This window comes from Peromyscus eremicus, chromosome 19, assembly GCF_949786415.1.
Source record: "Peromyscus eremicus chromosome 19, PerEre_H2_v1, whole genome shotgun sequence".
Taxonomy (NCBI): Eukaryota; Metazoa; Chordata; class Mammalia; order Rodentia; family Cricetidae; genus Peromyscus; species Peromyscus eremicus.
Genome location: NC_081435.1, coordinates 64,378,495 through 64,400,212, shown reverse-complemented (window position 1 = coordinate 64,400,212; position 21,718 = coordinate 64,378,495). Strand labels below are relative to the sequence as shown.

Sequence of the window (21,718 nt, the reverse complement as noted above, 5' to 3'; positions counted from 1 at the left end):
CACAATAAATGTCTAGAAGGGCCCAGGTGAGTATCCACCCATAACTCCTGGACATGTTTCTCAACTCCTTCCCATTGCTCTCCTGAGCTCACAATACAACAGACTAGCCAAGCAGAACAATGTCTAATCTAATGGGGCTTGTTTTAGTAGATGGTTTAGAGATAAATAAACCAAACTACCCTTTACACAGCTGGTTGCTAAACAAATAGAATTCATTGCCCCAAAGGGGACTGTGCCTAGGTTGAAGAAAGACTTTAAATAAATCCACAGATAATGAATATATTAAGGGCGAGTTAAGAGTGCTCAGCGCATGGGCCTTAACTGTGAGGTTGATGTTAATAAGAGGAACTTGGCTCTTCGGGCGGAATTACAGTTAGTACGCTGGCCTGGGTAGCCACTTTAATTTGACACACCATGGAATTTCTTATGTTCTAACTGAGGGCCAAAGAAGATGTGTGGAGCAGTGATATGTGGCAGTACTTGCTCGGCTTATTAAATGGATTGCCTGCGGTTTTGAAAAGCTTCCTCCCCTTAATATTCATATTGGAATCCACTGGGTGGGCATGAACACTACCTTAAGGGTCACTCTTGCATAAGATGGTAATGCATCAGTCCCTAATTTGGAAACCTGTGGTCACTCAGCAAGACAGAACCCGTCTCTCTCCCTTGCTGTAATGATTTTTATCTTATAATCTCTCTTGGGGTAACTCCTTGCAGACTCCACACGCTGAAAGGCAGAGACTGCCTCTAACAACATGGTCATGATTCTCTGCATGGCTGGGTGAGCTAAGCAGTTAAGTAACCGCTAATCTTCCGAAAGCACCAGGGTCTACTTAGAGAAATCCCTGTTGTCTGCAAGGATGGAAACGAAATCAGCATGGAGGAAGCATTAGTTACTAACCATAAATCAATCTCATTCTCCACCTAGCCATATGCTATGCCATTGTCAGAGATTTCAGAGCAATGAGTCTTCACTATGTAGGTGCAAGATGGGATTTGTGAACGAGCGGGGAAGATGAGATGGGGAAGTGGGAGGAATTAAAGAACTCATTGAAGTTCCTACAGATAAATCAAGCCACCCTCTAATGGATGAATCTCACAAACACGGAGTCAAACATTCAATATGACGTCTTTGATGTGAGGCGCACAAATACACAGAATGAACTCACACTGGGGGCGGGAAGTGGGAGAAAGGCTGTGACCCAGGCAAGACAGGCACCAAATGCTGGAAACCTAAAAGCCAATTTATCTTGTATACATGGACTCAGTTTTGATTGCAGACGTCACCACTTATACAACTTCATACTTTGTGGACTTTGCTGAATGTGGGTTATACAAGGTTCTTTTTAAACACTCATGCTAGTATTTTCTCTGTGATTTGAAAGACAGTTAGTTTGGCATTTTCAGTATTTATCACAATTCATTTGGGTTATTCTTGTCTTGATCACCTTGATATTCTGACTTAAGATTCATGGAATCTGAATGACATAAAAATTCCCATTCACTTTACTAGTACCAAGCTGCTCTACTATAATATGGGAAAAAATTGTCCAGTCAACACCAGACTTAGTACAAATATTTCAGTTGAGAGCCAAACTCACATTCACATTTGAGTTTAGGTTTATGGAGATGGAAAAAGAATACTTTTTTAAAAATATTTTTATTTTTATTTTATGTGTGTGGGTGTTTGCCTACATGTCTGTATACCAGTTGTGTGTCTTGTGACCATGGAGGTCAGAAGAGGGTGTTGGATCCCTGGAACTAGAGTTAACAGATGGCTCTGAGCTGCATGTGGGTGCTGGGAATTGAATCCAGGTCATCTGGAAGAGCAGCCAGTGCTCTTAACTACTGAGCCATCTCTCCAGCCCTGGAAACAGAATACTTTTTCTTCCAATACTTTTACTTTCTTCTCCGCTGAGAACAAGATGTCCAGGCTGGAGTAGACAAAGACTGTATCTAAGGTAGGGTGCCTTGGCACGTCTTCATAGCTTTGTAACCCAGACACAAGATGTCGCGCGTCCCTTCTCTGCACTTCATTTCCCCGTGCACAAAACAAAGAGACAGCATATGAGTGTTTCTCGGGGTTTTTGGAGAAGATGATATGTCACATTATCATTATCGAAGCAAATATTGAAATATATCCCTGACAGAGACGGTGGCAAAGACAGTCATCCGCACATGGTAGGCACACGATGTGCAAAAGAGAAGCATGGATGACAGAAAAGACCATGAGCCTCCTTTGTAAGTCCCGCCCCCCCACCCCCATCCCGCAACAGATTCTAGTGAGTTGAAGATAAATGTCAGGGGGAGGAAAATCTCAGTGTCATCTGGAAGGAATGATAACATGCACCTCTTGTCCAGGAGCAGGAGGGAATGCTACCTTGAGGCTCGGGAGATGGCTCAGTGGGAAAAGTGCTCGCTGAGAAAGCACAAGGACCTGAGGTGTTCTTGGGACCCACAGAAAAGCTGGGTCTGGCCGTACGTATCTGTAACCCAAGCACCAGGGCAAGAGGATGGGCAGAGACAGGTGGACCACGGTAGCTTGCTGCCAGCTAGTCTAGCGGAAGTGATGAGTTCCGGTTTCAATGAAGACACAGTATCAAAAAGGAAGATGGAGCGCAATACAGGAAGATAACCCAGCACTGACTTCTGGCCTCCATATGTATGCATGGACAAGTGTACCTGCATACACGCATGCACACGCCACACACACACACACACACACACACACACACACACGGGGGGGGGGGGCGGGGGAGTCTAACACTGGACTTGGCTTGATTTACCAATTCTCATCCTTAGGTCATCCTAACCTAATCATATTCTAACCCTAATCACGTTGCAGCTTTTTGTTGTAGTCTTACGATTCTAATGACTGCACATGCCTTCCTCAATAGACTGAAAAGACTGCTTTTGAAATTCTTAGGCGTGCTCTGACAATGATCAGAGAATTTTCACTGCCTGCTTTTCTTTAAGTTGAGATGTTTTTCTTTTAAATTTTTGCCAGGAATGTGACCTCGAAGCTGGTTTCATTTGAGAGAAATGTTTTGGTTTAGGGAAAGGCCAGATTATTATTCCCTGAACAGGAGGTCTCCGTGGTCTGTGTGACTCCTCAGCTGTTCATGTGAAAGTCAGACTGGGAGAGACTTTTGGAAACAGCCGAGAGAATGGGACACAAGGATGACTGCTAACCTACAGAGAAAGAGGCATCAGAGCAGAATGGCTGTCACTTCTAAAGCCCGGATAGAGAAGTTTTTAAATTTAGGAGTTTGCGGTGGCATTTCTTAGAAGCCCTCAGCCATTCATTTAGGAAGTCCAAGCCTGGGATAACAAATGCATTGGTGTATTGACTTAAACACCGGATACAACTTCTCAATCCCTCGGGTCATTACAAACACTTCATTAAGGAACGCCCCCAGCATCGGCAGGAAGGATTATGAAGAACCGTCTCCGGCAAGCTCACCTTTTAGCTTTTGCTGAGATGGGCGCCAAGCTTCTCTTTCCTGATCAAACTTGCTGCATAGGGGATCTGTAAGACAAACAAACAAGACCATCAGGCTGGAGACAGATACTTAATGGAGAACCTTCATCACCCCTAACAACTCAAATGTCAGTGGCTCTTCCCTGCAGAGAGCTCCTTCTGCTCAGCAGTGTGAGGCTGCTGAGGTATACAGACAGCATCACAGAGCCTGTCTTCAAAGCACAGCAAGGACAGAACAGGCAATCACACACCGGATTGTTGCTACGGCTAATCACTGAGGTTAGCATGAGGCATTTTCTTTTAAAAGGGTTTTAAGGTCTTTGTATTTAATTGTATGGTATTATCATTATTTGAAAACTGAATTACAATGTTGAAATAGGTCCAAGGTCACAAAAGATGAATGCTATTACAAACTAGTTCAAGGTAATCATTCAGTTTAATTAGAATGTTTTCTTTATAAGACATGCTATCATCGTGAATCACAAAGAAGACTAAACATAAATTATTACTTTGGGTAAATTCTCAATTACTGATGAGAAGAATTAGAAATAACTGCGCTGAATGGGAGACATGACCTGAGAATTCTATCTGGATGGACTTGAAAAGTGTTTTTGAATAGTGGGTTGCGAATGAAAGCCTATCACATTTGATATGTGACTTTTCATTAGAAAATTCAAATGGCTGAGAGCAGACCCATACATTATTTACATTTGCTTTTATACTAACCCCAGTCAAGCAACTCTGTCATTGGCATTGTGTTCTAACCCTGGCCAAGGAACTCCGTCATTGTGTTACCTGCTTGCATCATTATGAGGTTAAATTTAGGACTCTAAATTTGCATCTGTATTACATTTGAGGAGATAAATAACCAGCCCATTTCTGATGATTTATTTATTTTTATTTTGTTTCACCTGCATCTTATGTCTCTGCACCAATTGCATGCAGTGCTGTGGAAGTGAGTGTCAGATCCCCTGGGATTAGGATCCCAGTTATGCTGGGAATTGAACCTGGGTCCTTTGGAAGAGCAGCCTGTGATCTTAACAACTGAGCCATCTCTCCACCCCCAGTACTCAGTCTTTTAGAATGTATCCCAAAATATGACTGTTACATAAAAGCAGTAAGAGAAAAAATACAATCATTTTCCTTTAATTAGATAATACTTCTCTCCCTCTGTCCCTCCCTCCCTCCCTCCCTTTCCTTCCCTTCCTTCCTCCCTCATCTTTCGTCTTTCCTTTCCTTTGTAGCTCAGGCTGAATTCAAACTTGTGATCTTCTTGCCTCAAGCCTCCTAAGTACTAGAATTAGAGGTGTGCACCACCATGCTTGGACACGGAATATTTTAATATTTTGTTGTATGCATCTCCCCACCCCAGCACTTTATTGAGTATTTGATTTACTTTCTTTTTTTTACAATTTCTTTATTTTTATTTTTTATGCACTGATATTTTGCCTACATGTATGTCTGTGTGAGGATGTTGGGTCCCCTAGATCTGAAGTTACAGACAGTTGTAAGCTGCCATGTGGGTTCTGGGAATTGAACCTAGGTCCCCTGGAAGAGCAGTCAGTGCTCTTAACCACTGAACCATCTCTCTAGTCCCTTGATTTACTTTCTTGGTTCACTGATCCACACACAGGACTTTATTAATGGAAAGAGACTGTGAGCTTACAACAATTGGTGACTAAGATAATAAGCAGGACCATTTTGCTATAAAGCTGGTCACTTGAATCAAGCAGTGTTTTAATGGACAAAGAGAAGATAAAAATAAGCACGTCACCCGTTTGATACACAATATATTGGATAAACTGAAAGTTGCAGCATCGAAATGAATGATTCACACAACAGCATAAGACGTTCAGCACTCTAACCTCATATTTTAGAATGAGGCTTAAGAACATCTGGATAGCTATGACAAGGCAGTTAGATGGGGACCTATGCTAGTTACCTCTTCTTCTCATGGGAGGTTTATGCTCTACCTGCTGCTCATGGAGACACCCTTGGATGGGGGTTTCCCATTCTGGTGTAGGCTGTAAGTGCCAAACAACATGGGTGACCTCTCTTGTCAGATGCATGACACCAGAGTCTTGAGTGGGATTTTATTATTTAGGGTAGCAAAATCTGATATAAGCCTCCAAGTGCGAGAGTTAACAGTGAGATGCTCTCACTCCATTTTCCTGCTTAAAATGATGGTTAGATGCTGTAGGACTTCGTGTCTGTTACATGCCAGACACTACAGGAGAGAAATTCATACCACCTGGACCACTCACCAAAGTGAGTAAACCACATCCTAACCCAGAGAAAACCGCAGGATGATGATGTTGTCTCAGCCAAGTCACATGTCTCCCCTCTCACTTCCCCTCCATTCTGTTCTCCCTCTTTCCCTCCCTTGCTCACATATTATCTAGCTAGAAAGATAAAGGAGGGGGGGGGATATTTCCAAATAACTGCATCAGAGTCTCAAAGCTCCAGATTAGAACTTAAATTGCGACAGAGCATTGTCCTCCTACAAATGCTGAGTTCCCTGTCTGTTTCCTTGGAACGAGGATAAAATGAAAGCCAGGTAATAACAAAAACAAAGGGCAAAAGCATCTGGGCCAACCGTTGTGTGTTTTAAATTCCAAGCCCTGAGTCATAAATGATAAATAAAGATTACCACATGCCCCACTTGTTGCCTAGATCTAGGCTATTTTACTGGTTCCAAGACACACTTTCCGCTGCACATTTTAACATCTCTGAAACTGGATGTATGATAACTGATGGTATATTAGAATTATAATTAGAAGGTTTTTTTCTTTTTGAGTCATTAGGTAACGGTGTCTTGTACCACTGACAGTTCCTCAGATTCTATAAAACATAATATTAAATTTACAGATGTCAGCGAATACTCCTGACTTGGGAGTTTCATATTCTAGAGAATCTGTTTAAGCTATTTATTCCCATGGAAGTCTACTATAGGACTTACAAAAAGCTTTCTTTTCATTTTGATCAGTGTGGAAATCACCAAGGCTTGGACAAAAACTTTGAAATGTTATATACTTTATATCTTACCCAGTTGACCCTAGTAGGTCAAAAACATTGGTGTCTCACCAAAAAAAGATAAGTCTCAAGTTTGTGCTGAGAGAGAGCTGGTTTGAACTCAGACACTCTGGTGAGTCAATATCTCAAAGCTAGAAACATGAGAAGAATGCCTCAGGATGAAAGGACAATGGAGCCATTGTTAAGACACGGAGCACTTGATCACTAGTGGAAAAAAGATGCATACTGTCAAAGTCTGTCTACTGCTATAGAGTCTTACGAAAGCTTCTGTGGGAGTTCAGATGTTTTCATCAAGCCCAAAGCTTGCAGGGACCTTCTTACCACACATGCTTAGCCACAAAAGTGAAGCTGGGACAGGGTTTCTCTGTGTAGTTTCGGTGCCTGTCCTGGATCTCACTCTGTAGACCAGGCTGTCCTCGAACTCACTGAGATCTGCCTGGCTCTGCCCCCCAAGTGCTGAGACTAAAGGCATGTGCCACCACCACCACCACTGCCTGGCTCTATTTGCCTTTTAGAAAAATGATAGATGATGCAATGTAAAGAACTTTCTAGTTTGAAACTGTGGAAATTTGCTCAAGTTCTCATCCCAAAGAATAGTGGACAATATCTAAGGACAGATAGTTACCACTGAAAAGCTGTGTCCCCACTTCACTGGTGCTCACCAGCAATGATAAGGACTTACTGTTCCTCAGTAAAGAGCTACTGTGTTCCCATCACAAGGAAGTGGTAAGCTGATTTTACAAGTCCACCACGAATGAAACAATAATACTAAATTTATTGCTTGAATGTTATTTTAATTGGAGTCATTTGATGGAGAACAATGTCCCTGGCTGAATGTCACTGCAGCACTCTGGAACAACAGCAGAGGGCACTTCAAGACTAGCACATTCGTCCTGTCTCTGCGTCTCGCCTCACTGTAGCTGCCAGGCAAGTTCAGGTGCTGAGTCTAGGCCTAGTCCTGGATCGGGAGCTCTGTGCTGGTAGCTGACAGCATCCTCGAAGAGCTCGGGGTTTGAAGAGTGCACCTTAGGCAAACCTACAGTAATTGCTTATATAGATGTACTTTCTTAAAGAATGATTGTCAAATTAGCAATGAAAAAGAAAGCCAAGTTCTTGCTATAAATTATTACACATTCCAGGACTCAGGTAAATTTCAGTGGAAAGGGTATATGTTGCGTAAAACATCTTCAGATTTTTTTTTCCAACCCTAATAGACGATAGAATTTACTTTTTAAAATTGAACACATTTCTCCCAGAATCGTAATGTATTGTGACTGAAAAGTCCTTTGCCTTTTATTATGCTAACACTTATTTTTTTTTTATAAATTTGCTAAATTTTAAAACGTTTGCGTTTTCCCCATAGCTAAAGGAATGTCTTTCTCTGTTTAATAGAAATAAATCTGGTTTAGCAAAGAAAACACTTTAAGTATTTGAAAATTCAGATCAGGGATGACAGATTCTTTTTTTTTTTTTCTTTTCTTTTGTGTGTGTGTGTGCACACAAGTAGTAGAAAATTCAAATTTTAAGTGTCATTTTAAGAGTTATCTTGTGGCCATTTATAAACGTTAAGTAACCTGATTCTGCACGGGCTTTAACATTAGTATTGTAGCATATGCACATTCACTTGTAAATGCAGAAGGAGGCTTGATCATTTGACTGTATAGCCATTACATGTTTGTATTCAACAAACTGGAAAAAGAAGGCACAGAAATTATAGTCAGCAGAGGACCTAAAAATGTAGAAGCCAAAGAAATTCACGACTTCTCTTTTATGGCAATGATACCCAAGATGTTTTCCATGTAAGTATTTTGAATAGGAACACTGCGTAACAATACAGAGTAAATGTGTTGTGCGTCTACAGGAACCATTACCAAATGTGATGGTTTTAGTATATTTTAATTCTCCATGATTGGAAGACAGGCTAGGTTTTTACTTCATCTAAAGGAAAGAGTGCGTGTTCTGTGACTCTTCGCTGTGTAGACTTTGAATATTAAATGGCCCGAGTGGTTCGTTTTGTTAACAGGGAGCAAAGTTCATAACCATACTGACCAATGAAGAGACCATTCTACTGAAATACTGTGAGAACAAATCAAACTGTGATGCTTTGCAACTCCTCGATAATCTCCAGAGATTCTCTGAAGACATCTCCTTAGGTGCTTTACAGAAACATAAAGCTGAATTAGGAACTAGATAAATAATTGTTCAAACAAAATTGCATCTGTTGTCTCCTTTCTAAGAGTAAGCAGAAGAATTAAAAAACAGGTCCTTCCTATTCAAAAGCAACTCTGACACCAGGCTTTTTTTGTTCCGCTATCTTGAGAAGGGCCATGCTATTCTACTGGCCACTCATACTGGCACCATACTGCAAGGTCTCCAGGTACATTCATATTTACTCTTCACGTGACTTTGGATTATAATATTCCTGTCAGGTTCAGCCTTACAGCAGCTCATTTTTGGGAGACCTGACACTCAGGATGGGCCTTGAGTCCAATTTGGTAGACCTTACACTGTATCTGTTAGTGGCAGGCAGGACAGTAATAACACATGAGCTCTCTGTAATTCACTACTGTGCCTTCTTTTATTGGTGTGTGAAGAACATGTGAGGACATCAGTACCAACCCAGGAGAATCTGAGAAAGAATTAAAAAGAATGGCTGTATTGTGTAGGGATTAGGTTGGGGTGATTTGTGCAACAACATGTTTCTTTCAAGCGTTGAAGGCTATACACTATGCTGGGAGCTATACACTATGAGGCAGCTCCATAGCCCTGGTGTCTTATTGTAGGGGACCCAAAAGAGAGGGAATAAGGAAAAAGAGGCCATGTTTGTTTCGTTAATTTTCATGTTGCTTGCCTACAAATGTCTTTGTGAATTTCAGGAATTATATTGTACCCAAAGAGGGGTGTGTGTGTGTGTGTGTGTGTGTGTGTGTGTGTGTGTGTGTGTGTTTCATGTGTGTTGGGGAGGTCTTGGCTCTCTCAAACTGTTTCATTCACCCCAGGAGCACTTTACTACCTAGTAGGGCATGAATAAATAACACTTGCCATGCTTAGTAATACAATTTGTATCTTCCATGAACGCAACACATAGAAATATCTGAGACATTTTCTCTTCTAGCAATAGTACATGCTTGTTATGGTATATACTGTTCTTTCCTCTTTTCCTAAGAAACCAACTGTCAAAGGAAATTAAGACATTAAAGTTACACAGATGGCCTTAAAAGGGGGCCCTGAAATAAACGCCTAACTCCTGTCCTAAGGCCCATTTTCTTCTAGTCACAGTCACCCTGAAATCTCAATTCTTGTTTGTTTCTTGGATGGCAATTTCCGTTTTAAAAGACAGAAAAATGATCCCTTAAGTAGATTAATTCAGGCCTTAGTATTCTGTCCCAGCTGCCTCCAATCTTATATTTACATTTGTCCTCTGGAGGGAGAAAACGATCAGCATATTCACCATAAAGAATTTTAGCTCTTACCATCCAAAATCAAAGTCTGAGAATAGTAGATACATTGGTTTTTACCCTCTGTATGGAATGTACTATCAATCAATTACAAATATCCTTAGCTTCCCAATGAATTTAGGTGCAATCAAAACCAACACACAGAAACACACACACACACACACACACACACACACACACACACACACACACAAATACACACACCATGACCACTACCACCACCACCACCACCAACAACAACAACAACAACAAAACATCAACAAAAACCCACAAGAAGACCCTGTCTACGCAATATTTGGCATAAAGGTTTTCCAAACTTGGAGCTATTAATGAACACCTGAGACCAGAGAGACCACAGTGAGAGTGTCACAGTTATCAATTCCACTTTTAGCTGAGACCCTCATGCAGAAAATGTAGTGAAATCCAAGGTTGCTTTACAATACTCCCAGGAATCTCTGTGAACATGGGCATGCTTCCTCCTCCCATACAAAGGGAACATCACCAACCATCTTCCTCAAATAATCCTGACAGAAAACGACTTACTTGGCTCTTAAGATAAGACACTTTAGACATGCTCAGGGGTCTGAGGGAAGAACAGATCAGCTAAACCTAGTATCAAACAACCCAAATTATGACAACTGTGCTTCCAGAGATCAGTATAAGTCTTTAACCAGGTGTTTAAAAATAATCTCAAAAATATTGAGTCTAAGTTATTTCCTCTATTGCTTGCTCTTTGGAAAATGAAGAATCTTGGGAGACTGATTTCAAAAGCCAGAGCTTATACAAGATGTGTCTGCATGGGGTGGAACAGCGAGGTGTTCAGAACAAAATCTTCCTGACTGCTGCTGTTTCCCATTTAAAGAGGTCACTTTTAGACACGATGAGGATGGAGAAGAGTGCTTCATTTGGAAATGATTTGCTCCTTTTCATCACCCCTCGAGTGCACGTAATTGGTTAATTGTGTGTACATTCTGTTCTATTGACCATGGAGGGCCTGGCTGGTGCAAGGTGCAGAGGGCAGGAGCTGTTCCCATTTCATCCCCACATGGTGCCTGCTAGTTTGCACAGTGAAAGAATGCTATGTACCTCTGGGTTGCCCACAGAGGCAATGCACACATCTGTCTATTAACACATGGGAGGTAGTTACAGTTAGAAGAAACACACTGACACATCTGTTTACTCAGAGTCTACGTAAATCCCTTGGTAATTATCATCTCAACCAGCTGAGAGGTAAGTGGACCAACAGTATGGCATGCATGGAGGGCTTTGAAAACAAATCAGCGACCTTGCATGTATTTATAAGCAGAAATGTCTCTTACGATTTGTAACTGCTGCACCATTTCTTCTCGGTAAGCCAGTTCCCTTTTCATCTGATCCTGAAAGTTATCTGGGGAAGAGAGAAACAGAAAGGACATTAACCAAAGTGCAAAATCCAGGCTTAGTGTGCGGTTGGTCCTCCAAACCCTAGACTCCTGGCGCTGAGGATTGACCCAACCTCAGAACAACAACAACGTGACACTGAACCTGTCATAAGGAAAATGGAGTAAAATCCACCCACACAGCATCTATCTGTATCAGTTATGGAGACGATTACAGAGCAGGGTTTCTGAAACTCTCTCTACTCAGGACCCTTTTTCATCTGAGAAACTTTTGTTTCTCAGAAACTTTTGTGACCCAGGTATGTAGGTATACAAAATAGTTATACAAGCCAAATACTGATTGATATATAAATATATAAATCATAAAGAAGTTAATTTTAAAACACGTCTGGGGTATACATCTAACTTCACAACTTATTAGTGACAAAATCGAACCTGCTACACAGGTAGATATGCTGTTTAGTTTTATGTAAAGAGTCAAATATGGGCAGAATATTTGATATTATAGGATGTCTTCAGCATTTCTCAGAGTTGATTGATATTCTGATCTTGTAATTATCAATAGTGAGAATGTGGTTTTTACATAAACATGTACCACAAAATGGCAGATGTATGCTTAGGAAATTGTTGGAAATTAGATCCTAATCCCAAACCAAAATTCATTTATTTATCATTTCAGGAAACAAGTCAGCAAGCAACTCAAACAGCAGTTTTTAAAAACTGAACATCCTAATACAATATAATCAGAAGATACATTAAATTGATCTTTATATGATGAAGAATGATGATAGAGAGGTATAAAAAAATATGCGTTCAGGTTCCTGGAAAGATGGAAGTTAAAAGCACTGGCTGCTCTTCTAGAGGCCCTGGGTTTAACTCCCAGCACTCATGTGGTAGCTCATAACTGTCTGTAATTCAACCAAGGGGATCCTAATCTTCTTCTGCCTCCCCCCCCCCCCCGGCACTTTACATGTAGTGCACAGACATACATGTAGGCAAAACACCCATATACATAAAAATAAAACAAAATAATTTTTTTAAAAAATTCTGTAACTTAACCATTATGTTTAAAGATCACAAACTTTGTATGGTAATTATAAAATTCAAAACATGCAGTTCTTGAGCCGAGGTGTTCCTGTAGCGTTCCTTGGCACTGCGTGACTTGGTCAGGGGTTAGTGGTGAAGTCGTGCTACACAAGGACCAGCGCTGCCCCACACGCCTTGGATTCATTCTGTATTTGATTTTGAGTTAACTTTTTATCAATGAATGTTCGGAAACCTTTTACTCTTGCCCCAAACTGCATGACTCCCACACTCACTTATGTGGCCCCATGTGAAGGTTGTGGCCCACGGTTTAGTGTTTGAGGTGTAGTCTAAAGTATGTGGGAGGGCACACATGGGTTATATGAAGACACTAAGCAATGCTATACGACACTGGGGTATACATCTAACTTCACAACTTATTAGTGACAAAATCAAACCTGCTACACAGTGGAATTTTGTTATCTGTAGAGAGTTCTGGAGCTAATCCCCCATGGATACTGAAGGATGACTACATCTGAAAAAATATGGCTGACAGCACCCTAGAGTCTCCTACCTCTTCTGCTCTCCTCTCTCCTCCCCTCCCCTCCCCTCTCCCCTCCCCTTTTCTCCTCTCCTCTTTCCTTTTCCTTTTAAGACAAGATCTCACTGTATAGCCTGGCTAGTCTGCAACTCTCTAAGATCAGGCTGGCTTTAAACTGTTGTTGATATTTCTGCTCTCAAGTGCTGGGATTACAGGCACATGCCACAGGTCTGATTTTTTTTTTAACTAAACAATTTAGTTATTTGAAGAAATTGTTTTTTAACACTCTATAATTTTATGAGACCCCACAGGAAATTCTGAGAGGTAAGACATTCCTTTTATAGTATCTCATCCTTCATGGAGTCTATGCCCTGGCTCGTAAGCATCACCCAGAAATGAACAGTGCGGTTGTGCTCTCTACTTATGCAGGTCACAGCATGGAAAGCGTCTACAGTCTGCAGTGCTACAGCGGAGGGGATGCAGCTCATACAGTGCTAACCACAGGGAACGCCTGTGATGTGATGCCTGCTGGGTAAGACATGAAAAATGCCTGCCTGGCTCCCATGTGCCCTTGTGCTCCAGCCTGACTCTACAAACAGCAAGCCTTCTCACCCCCGGCCAGCCTGGTTTGGGTCTTCTCTGGTCTCATGAATGCTATAGACTTGGCCACAATCCGAGGAAAGGAGAGCTTTAAGAGACACCGCCATAGAGCCGGCGGCGGAGGTGGCACACACCGACAGCACACACCGACATCACACCTTCAATCCCAGCACTCGGGAGGCAGAGGCAGGTGGATCTCTATGAGTTTGAGGCCAGTCTTGTCTACCGAGTGAGTTCCAGGACAGTCAGGGCTACATGGGGAAACCCTGTCTGGAAAAACCAAAAGGAAAAAATGAGAAAGAGAGAGAGAGAGAGAGAGAGAGAGAGAGAGAGAGAGAGAGAGAGAGAGAGAGAGAGAGAGAGAGAGACTGCTGTATAAAATAACATTGGCCGGGCGGTGGTGGCGCACGCCTTTAATCCCAGCACTCGGGAGGCAGAGCCAGGCGGATCTCTGTGAGTTCGAGGCCAGCCTGGGCTACCAAGTGAGTTCCAGGAAAAGGCGCAAAGCTACACAGAGAAACCCTGTCTCGGAAAACAAAAAAACAAAACAAAACAAATAAAATAACATTGATATCCTATGAGTTAATTATTTTAATTTGATATAAATGACTTCCAAACTTATTGCGGGGCATGACATATTCTCCACGTGGTGTTTTTAAAGCATAGTCATGTACAACTTGGCTCTTTCCCCTTAAAAAAGAGAGGAACCTGAATTCACACTGCACTTGTGGTGGACGGGCAGAAGCTTGGAGAAACCAGAAACCACCCACATCTTTCCCTTTCTTCTTTCTTGGTCTTTCCAGTCAGTCAGCTGGCAGTGAAGCCCTGTGCTCTTCCCCGACCACCCCCTCTTCCATCTCCCATATGCAGCTGCCTCTTTCTGAACAGGTTCTGACTGACCTCAGGCCTCTAGTTCCTTCTCCACAAATCCTTTTCACTTTCCTAAAATCCTGCCTGAAAAATCAATGGCCACCTGACATTTTCAAGGTAACAAATCCAAAGTCTCTAGGTCCCTATAAATAATATTAATAAAAAAATTGGTCATTTCATTTTCTTGGCATCTACTTTTCTATATGATTAGAATTCCTTCCTGAAACACTCAAGGTGTATATTATCATTCATGTTTTAAAAACATCCAATCTATACCTTCACTTCCAAGTGTGATGAGGAGGACTTTACAGTTTAGGGCAGAGGGACCAGTGTGGATCATGAGAGGGAGTCAGGAAGGAGGAAGTGCGGGAGCAGAGAGGCAAACATCTCCCTAGGCAGGCTTGGAAGGAGGAAGGGGTACTGCAGGTAGCTGGCTGCAGCAGAGGGCAAGGAGGAAATTTCCCGAACTCTGTTGCCCATTAAACCACTCTCGCATTTTTAATCAGACATTGTGTTCCTTGTCTCTGGATCCCTGTTCCTGCTGTGGTGAACCATCACAGAAAGTACCTTCATTTTCCTCAAATTCCAGTTCAAACACTTCCTCCCTGTAAAAGTCTCCCAATTTTCTTGACTCTCCCATCAGAATCAATTATCTTTCTTCTGGACCCTTCCAGCTAGCTGCCCATACCCCTACTCAGATCCACAATTACTATTACTAGTTGGAATACACCTGACTTCCAGCTAGCTATGTAGTGAGTTCACAGGACAGAAAGGTGAGTTTGCTTTAAAAATCTCTAGGCCCACAGCAGTCCTCAGCAGGCAGTGAGGGAGAGGGATGGAATGGAGAGTAAGAAAAACCAAGCCATATCAATAGAGGTCAGGCTTTGGCCTTGGGCCTTCCTCAGAAGGAACAGGGTGGGGATGATGCCCCTACGGAATATTCTTGCTCTAGCATTTTAAGATCTGATGACAAAGCAAACATTTGGTCAGGGTCCAAGCACCCTTGCTACCAGCAGTGCTTGATTCTGATATGCTCTGGTGACAGTTAGAAGTCAGGTACCATGTGAGAAGTTAGGAGCCACCGCACAACATCAGGGGGCCACAGTCTGGACACCAGGCAACAAGAGAAGCATCCCACCACAAACTCCGCTCGTCCTCACGCCCTTCTCCCACAGTCTGCTCCCAGAACCTTCATCATAGCCACCGTGTGTTCCCAGACACAGTGTTTCTTTTTAACTTTCCCCACAGCAGATTCCTCTTTTCACCCAATGATCTGCCTAGAGGGCTGAGGGGGAGGCTAAGGGGCAGCCAGGGGCTGGTCACCCACCTGGGGCACTTCCCTGGATCCTGGAAGGTTCCAGGGGTGTGAGGTGGAACAGCCAAGGGCACTTCAGAGTGGAATGATGGTGACCAGACTTTCCCTAATTCACGATCAATGCCCGTCTACGATGGAATGAATACAGTTCCTTGAAAGGTGGAGGCATCAAGGGTTAGAGAAAGGGTGGATGTTTTTCTTAGACTGGAGTGGGAAAGGCCCAGCATGCCTAAGGTCTTGGACTCCTTCCTTAGTACCGAAAAAAGAAAAAGAAATTCCTGTAACTCGGCAACAAAATAACACATCAAAAGAAATGTGTGGAGGGAGGGCTCACAAGACATTTAAAGGATGATAAACAAAATGTGGCCAATGTGCTGACCCGGGAAGAGAAGGAGATAAAAAAGAAACTACTTGGGAATTTAGCTCAGTGGTAGAGTGCTTGCCTAGCAAGTGCAAGGCCCTGGGTTCCATCCTCAGCTCAAAAAAAAAAAAACAAAAAAAAAACCCCAAAACAACAACAACAACAAAAAAAACCCAAAAAACAAAAAACAAAAAAACAAAAACAAAACAACAACAACAAAAAGAAACTACGCTGCACGTGACAGCTGCACGTGGTACCGAGGACAGGAATACAGACCACTGCATTCTTTCCAGAAAAGGACTTGGAGTTAGATATTAAGAGATTACAAGTTCATGCCTGTGCAGTTCATTTGGGAACATCACAAAAAGACAATAAAGTCTGGTGCATAGACTGAACTGCAATGCCATGCCTCGTCTGGAACTCTGGACAAGACTTGGTGTCCAACGTATGTTTCACTCTTTTTTAAAATTATTTATTTTTTAATTTCAAATACGTGTGCTATATTTCTATCATTTCTCTTCCCACTCCTCCCACACAGCCTCATGCCCCCTCAAATTAATTTTCATTTATATATCACATTCTTTAATATTTATTTTAATATATATATTTTCTTTGACACACACAATGAATTAATAAGTAAAACAACCTACTGAGTCTATTTAGTGTTTTCATATGTACATGTTTCTAGGGCCGGCCACTTGGTATTAACTAATTAGGGAGTTCATCTCTAAAAAGATATACTGTATTTTTAATAGAAAGACTGAAAATACTAAAATATTAACTGGTTTTTTTGAGGGGGTTGGCTAGATAACATAATTATGAGTGACTTTCTTCTCCTCCCTTTGTATTTCTGTCTAAATTTTTCTGTGGTAAACATGTGTAGGACTTTTGAGGTTAAAAGATTGCCAATTCGAAAACAAAACATGTTTTAAAATTTTGCTATTTTCAACCGCTGAGGAAGGTCTAACTAGGGGTGAAAAACCACCAAGCTCACTCCTCTCGCAAGAGGCAGCTGAGAAAGGCCCTGCAGAGCAATGTGCCAGCCAATATGGGGGCGGGGCTCCGCAGGGCAGCTGAGGACGCTTCGGGAGTACGGTTTTCCAAACAGCAACCGAAAGTGTACAGCGTGCATTCCTGGGACCGAGAGTAAGAAGAGCACCATCTGGCACATCTGGCACATCTGGTTCACCGGAAGGCCCTACTCACAGAGCAGTAAGCGTGTGGCTCATCATCTTTACCTCTTATCACTGTTTGCAAACAACTCTCCCACGCTCACTTCCAGAGGAGGCCACGGAAAGAAACAGGAACGGAGGAGGTGAACCACTAAGTGTCGAAGGAAGCCTCGCAAATAAGTCACACATACAGAAGGTGGACAATGGGATCCATGTAGGTGACACTGCGTTTGTTTCCAGTAAGAAATAATCAGGGGGCTGTGGCAATGCTCAGTAGGTGAAGGATGCCTTGTGACCCGACTTCAACCCCCAGAAACCATGTGAAAACACGAGGCATGGCTTCACAGATACATAATCCTGTGATGGGGAGGCAGAGGCAGAGGGATCTCTGGGGCTGGCTCTCCAGCTAGTCTAGTCTAATTGGTGAGTTTGAGGCCAATGAGAGACCCTGTCCCAATGGACAGAAAGGGCTTTCCCAAGGAATGACACCCAAGATTGTCTTCTGGCTTCCACAGTGTGCATATATATGCATATGCTCCTGCGTGCGCATTTGTCTACCCTTGACAAACACGCACGCATGCACGCACACACACAAAGAAAAATAAAAAAATAAGTAACCAGAAAATAAATGTGAAGAGTAATTCTTTACAAGATCTAAAATGAGGGCACTTTGGATGAATTCTAACACCCCCCCCCATAGAACTGACTGGCCTGTCCACTCTCTTCTCTGAAAGGCTACAAGTTGTCTTTAAACCCACAGAACCCAGAACCAACTCATAATCCAGCTGAGCACCTCTGTTCAACAGCCTTTGCTGATCCAACATCGTCCTTCACAGCCAGTGTTAATTTCAAATACAACGTCAACACGGGAATCAACCACTTCCTAAGAGCAGTCTGCACCACAATGCACCAGTGTTGAAGACAGCAACAGAGGAGTGCCGGGGTGGAGGTCCGCAGCAAGGGTGGGTGAGAGTCATGAACACTGGAGAGATACATCCAGGAGTACTCTAGAAAAGGGTGTGTGTTGGGGTGGGGAGGCTCCCGGGTGGTGGAGAAACCTGAGCCTTGTCACAGATGGGGAGGAGGATGTGAGCAGGGGAGGCCTTGAGAACTAGAGGGACAGGGAAGGAAGAGGGGTCTCTGTGGCCACTGGAGCAGAGAGGGTTAGAAGTGGAAATGCGCAGCGGCAGATGGTGCCAGGTGCGGGCTTTCATGGGCAGGATTAACGCAGACACTTAAATAAGCAACGGGAATGAAGACAGCTTCTTGGGTGCAGAACTTGGTGTCAAAGGTGGTGTTTAGGGGAATGGGGCGGGTTGGAGCAAAGAAGGATGGGAGTAGACATAGAGCATCCATTTACTGCTGTACAGTTGGAAAGGGGGCTGGGGAATGTGCCTTGGGCAAGCAGGAGGGCATGCTTCAGCCAAACCTGGAACCCTCCCTCAGAACCCCTGTTCTCGGCCTGCTGTAGTGACCAGTTGATCTGCCTGTGTTGGGATCCTGTCCTCCTCCAGTGCTTCTCCGAGCAGGGCCAGATGGTATGCACATGAATTTTAGTTCTGGAATGCCCTTCTCAACACAGGGCCAGGTTAGCTTGCTACCCCACCCCCAGACTTCTGCTCCCCTGTAAGGATGCAGGCTCCTCCTTCTCACTTTCTTCCTCCCCACTCTTCTTCCTTCTTCTCCTCTCCCTCTGCCTCCTTTCTAGCTCGCTCTCTGTCCAGGACTCATGTCTGTGACTCTGCTCAGCCCTCAGAACCGCACAAAGACCCCACAGCCCAATGTTTAGAGATCCTCCACACAGCCGAGTCTCCCCTCCTCACCCTGCGACTACAGATGACAGCTATTGAAAACCTCGCGTGAGCCAAGCGCACACACAGAGCTTTGTACGGATTGTGGGGCAGGAGTTACCTGGCCCAGCTGGCAGCTTCCAAGTTCAAACAACCAGTGAGGAGAAGCGCTCCCTAATAGCCATACCCTACAGCTTCTCTCCTGAGCCTCAGTGCTCTAAGGCACACGGACTTTTTTTTTTGAGACACAGTTTCTTTGTGTAGCCCTGGCTGTCCTGGATCTCACTCTGTAGACTAGGCTGGCCTCAAAGCCGGCGATCTGCCTGCCTCTGCCTCCCGAGAGTAAAGGCATGTGCCACCACTGCCTGGACTAAGCACTGGATTTTGCCTGTCTATGAAGATCTGTCCACCTTTGTGAAAGGCTTTTCAGACTTCTTGGGGGGGGGGTGTCTCATTTGCTTCCTCCGGGTTTTCCTCCTCACCAGGGAAGGCTGAGTCTGTTCACGGGCTTCACCACAGCTATTCTTAGTCAGCGAGCATGTAAGGCATACTTACTATTTTCATTGTGCGGAACTACCTTTTCTGGTACGTGTCTAAGCCATGCATTATTCAGAGTTGGATACATACACACCACTTTCTTGGGGAGTGGAGCAGGTTGCAGATTTCCAAAACTGGGAAGGGTTATTTGTTGAAATACCTCACATGTGTGGAAGTCACACGCTGACTCACATCAGTTCAGATCAAAATGATGACTACTAGGTCTAGTTTTTTTCCTTACAGGGTTTTTGTTTTTTGTATGGTGGTGGGGACTGAACTCAGAGCTGAGTTATGCCCTAGGCCAGTCTAACATTGTTTTAATGTATGTGGTTTATGTTAGAGTAAGGACAATGTATAAGTATATACATTACTGTCAGTTACTTAATCCCTTAAATGATTGTTAATTAGCTGTTACTAATAGAAGAAATTATGATCACACTGGCCTCACGGGAACTGAGAGGGTACTCTGGGGCTTCTCTGAACCTGAACCCACTCTACTGGATCTAAAGCAGTGATTCCCCAGCTCCACACTTAGATCAGCCCGGCTATGTGTGCTGTGGAGACCATGGGTTACGCTCTTTCTCCAGCAAGAACTCTAGAGCTCCACACAGCTCAGGTTTTGTGATGTCCAGATTAATTACAGGAGACATGCTGATATTTTAAATAAGTGTCTCAGAAAAAAACTGAAGTTCACAAAATTTAAAAAATACTGGGGTTGGAGAAGTGGCTCAGTGGCTAAGAGCATGTCCTGCTCTTGCAAAGGACCAGAGTGTGATTTTCAGTACCCGTGTTGGGCAGCTCACAACTGCCTATTAACTCCAGCTCCAGGGGTGGCTGACATCTCTGGTTTCCTTGGGCACCTACATTCACATGCACATACACACACACACACACACACACACACACACACAGATACATACACACAATTTTAAAAAATCATTTGCATGCTATTTTGTTTCTCACTTTCCTTTCTCTGAAGAGGGGAATATGGCTAGACAAAACTTGAAAAACACCCCCAAGATCATTTGTTCCTGGGCTATCCCGCTCATGGCCGGTGAAGTTTACAATTTTACATGCACACCTACCATGAAACCTTTCTGAAAGTCTACGGCTCTGGGAGAAGACTGATAACCTGGAGGCTGCAGGGTTTCCTGCTTCGCACCGGAATGGAATTTCACAGTAAAATGGCTTGAGAGTGTAAAACTACTAAAATTATACCGATTTAATTATGGTAATGCCCCTTAACGCTGGGTTTGCTTTCTTTGGCTTTGTTTATACAAGGTCAAGTGTGGCCTAAAAATATTAAGGTGGAAAATTCTAGAAATAAACAAATCATAAATTTTAAATAACTTTTATTATAGTATAGATGGTCATAATTGTTCTATTTTTGCCCTTGGCTATTTTTGCTAATCTCTCACAGGTTAAACTTTATCATAAGAATGTGAGTAGAGGGGGAAAAGGGTACAGAGAGGGTCTGAAACCATCTGCAAGTTCCATGCATCAAGTGGGTGCTGCCAGGCATATCCCCTCAAAACAACGGGGAGCTATTGTAATCAAATAGATTTGTGGACATCAAATTGTTTAAATCTTCATGTTTATACATCGCTCCCACACCAGTGGCTAACAGAGCTATCTGAGAATGAAGGGTCCTTGTCCCTTGCTTTTCCTATTCAGAAAATAATAAATACCAAGGGATTGTTGTATATTAAAATATATAATCTGGACATATTTGAACATGTGAATACATTTCATACTGAATTATGTGTTTACATACATATTTTAAAACGCACAGACACAGCTACCCATATATCAGAACACAAATAGCAAATCGTGAGAAGTTTTATCTTTGAGTCAGTTCAAAGCACAGATATGGGATTAACATGTATGACTATTCTGGCACAGCGTGGAAAGGCTGTGTGGGCATTGCACTTAGCCCCTTCTGGCTTCGACTCACACTCTTAAACCTAACCGTAGAGATTCCAGCAAACATCACACACGGAATGAAAGGAAAGGGATTCCTTACTGAACACCGGGAAGGATGTATTTCCTTTTAACACTTGGAATTCCTGCTCCAGTCGCCTCCGTAAGTCTATTTGCTCAAATAAAACCTTCTGAAGTTCTTCTAATAGAGAAAAAAAGAAGAGCTGTTTTACTAATC

At 42.9% G+C, this 21,718-nt stretch overlaps 1 protein-coding gene across 1 annotated transcript in view; it reads right to left on the bottom strand.

The window, feature by feature from the left end:
* Positions 1-3,368: 3,368 nt before the first annotated feature.
* Positions 3,369-21,718, bottom strand: part of Skor2 (SKI family transcriptional corepressor 2) — a 38,537-nt gene continuing 20,187 nt past the window's right edge. Inside the window, exons 6-8 of the mRNA XM_059246504.1 lie at positions 21,584-21,682; positions 11,292-11,359; positions 3,369-3,529 (exon numbers count right to left, since the gene is read on the bottom strand). Coding sequence (XP_059102487.1) covers positions 3,467-3,529; positions 11,292-11,359; positions 21,584-21,682 — 230 coding nt within the window. The 3' untranslated portion in view covers positions 3,369-3,466. The remainder of the gene's footprint in view (positions 3,530-11,291; positions 11,360-21,583; positions 21,683-21,718) is intronic.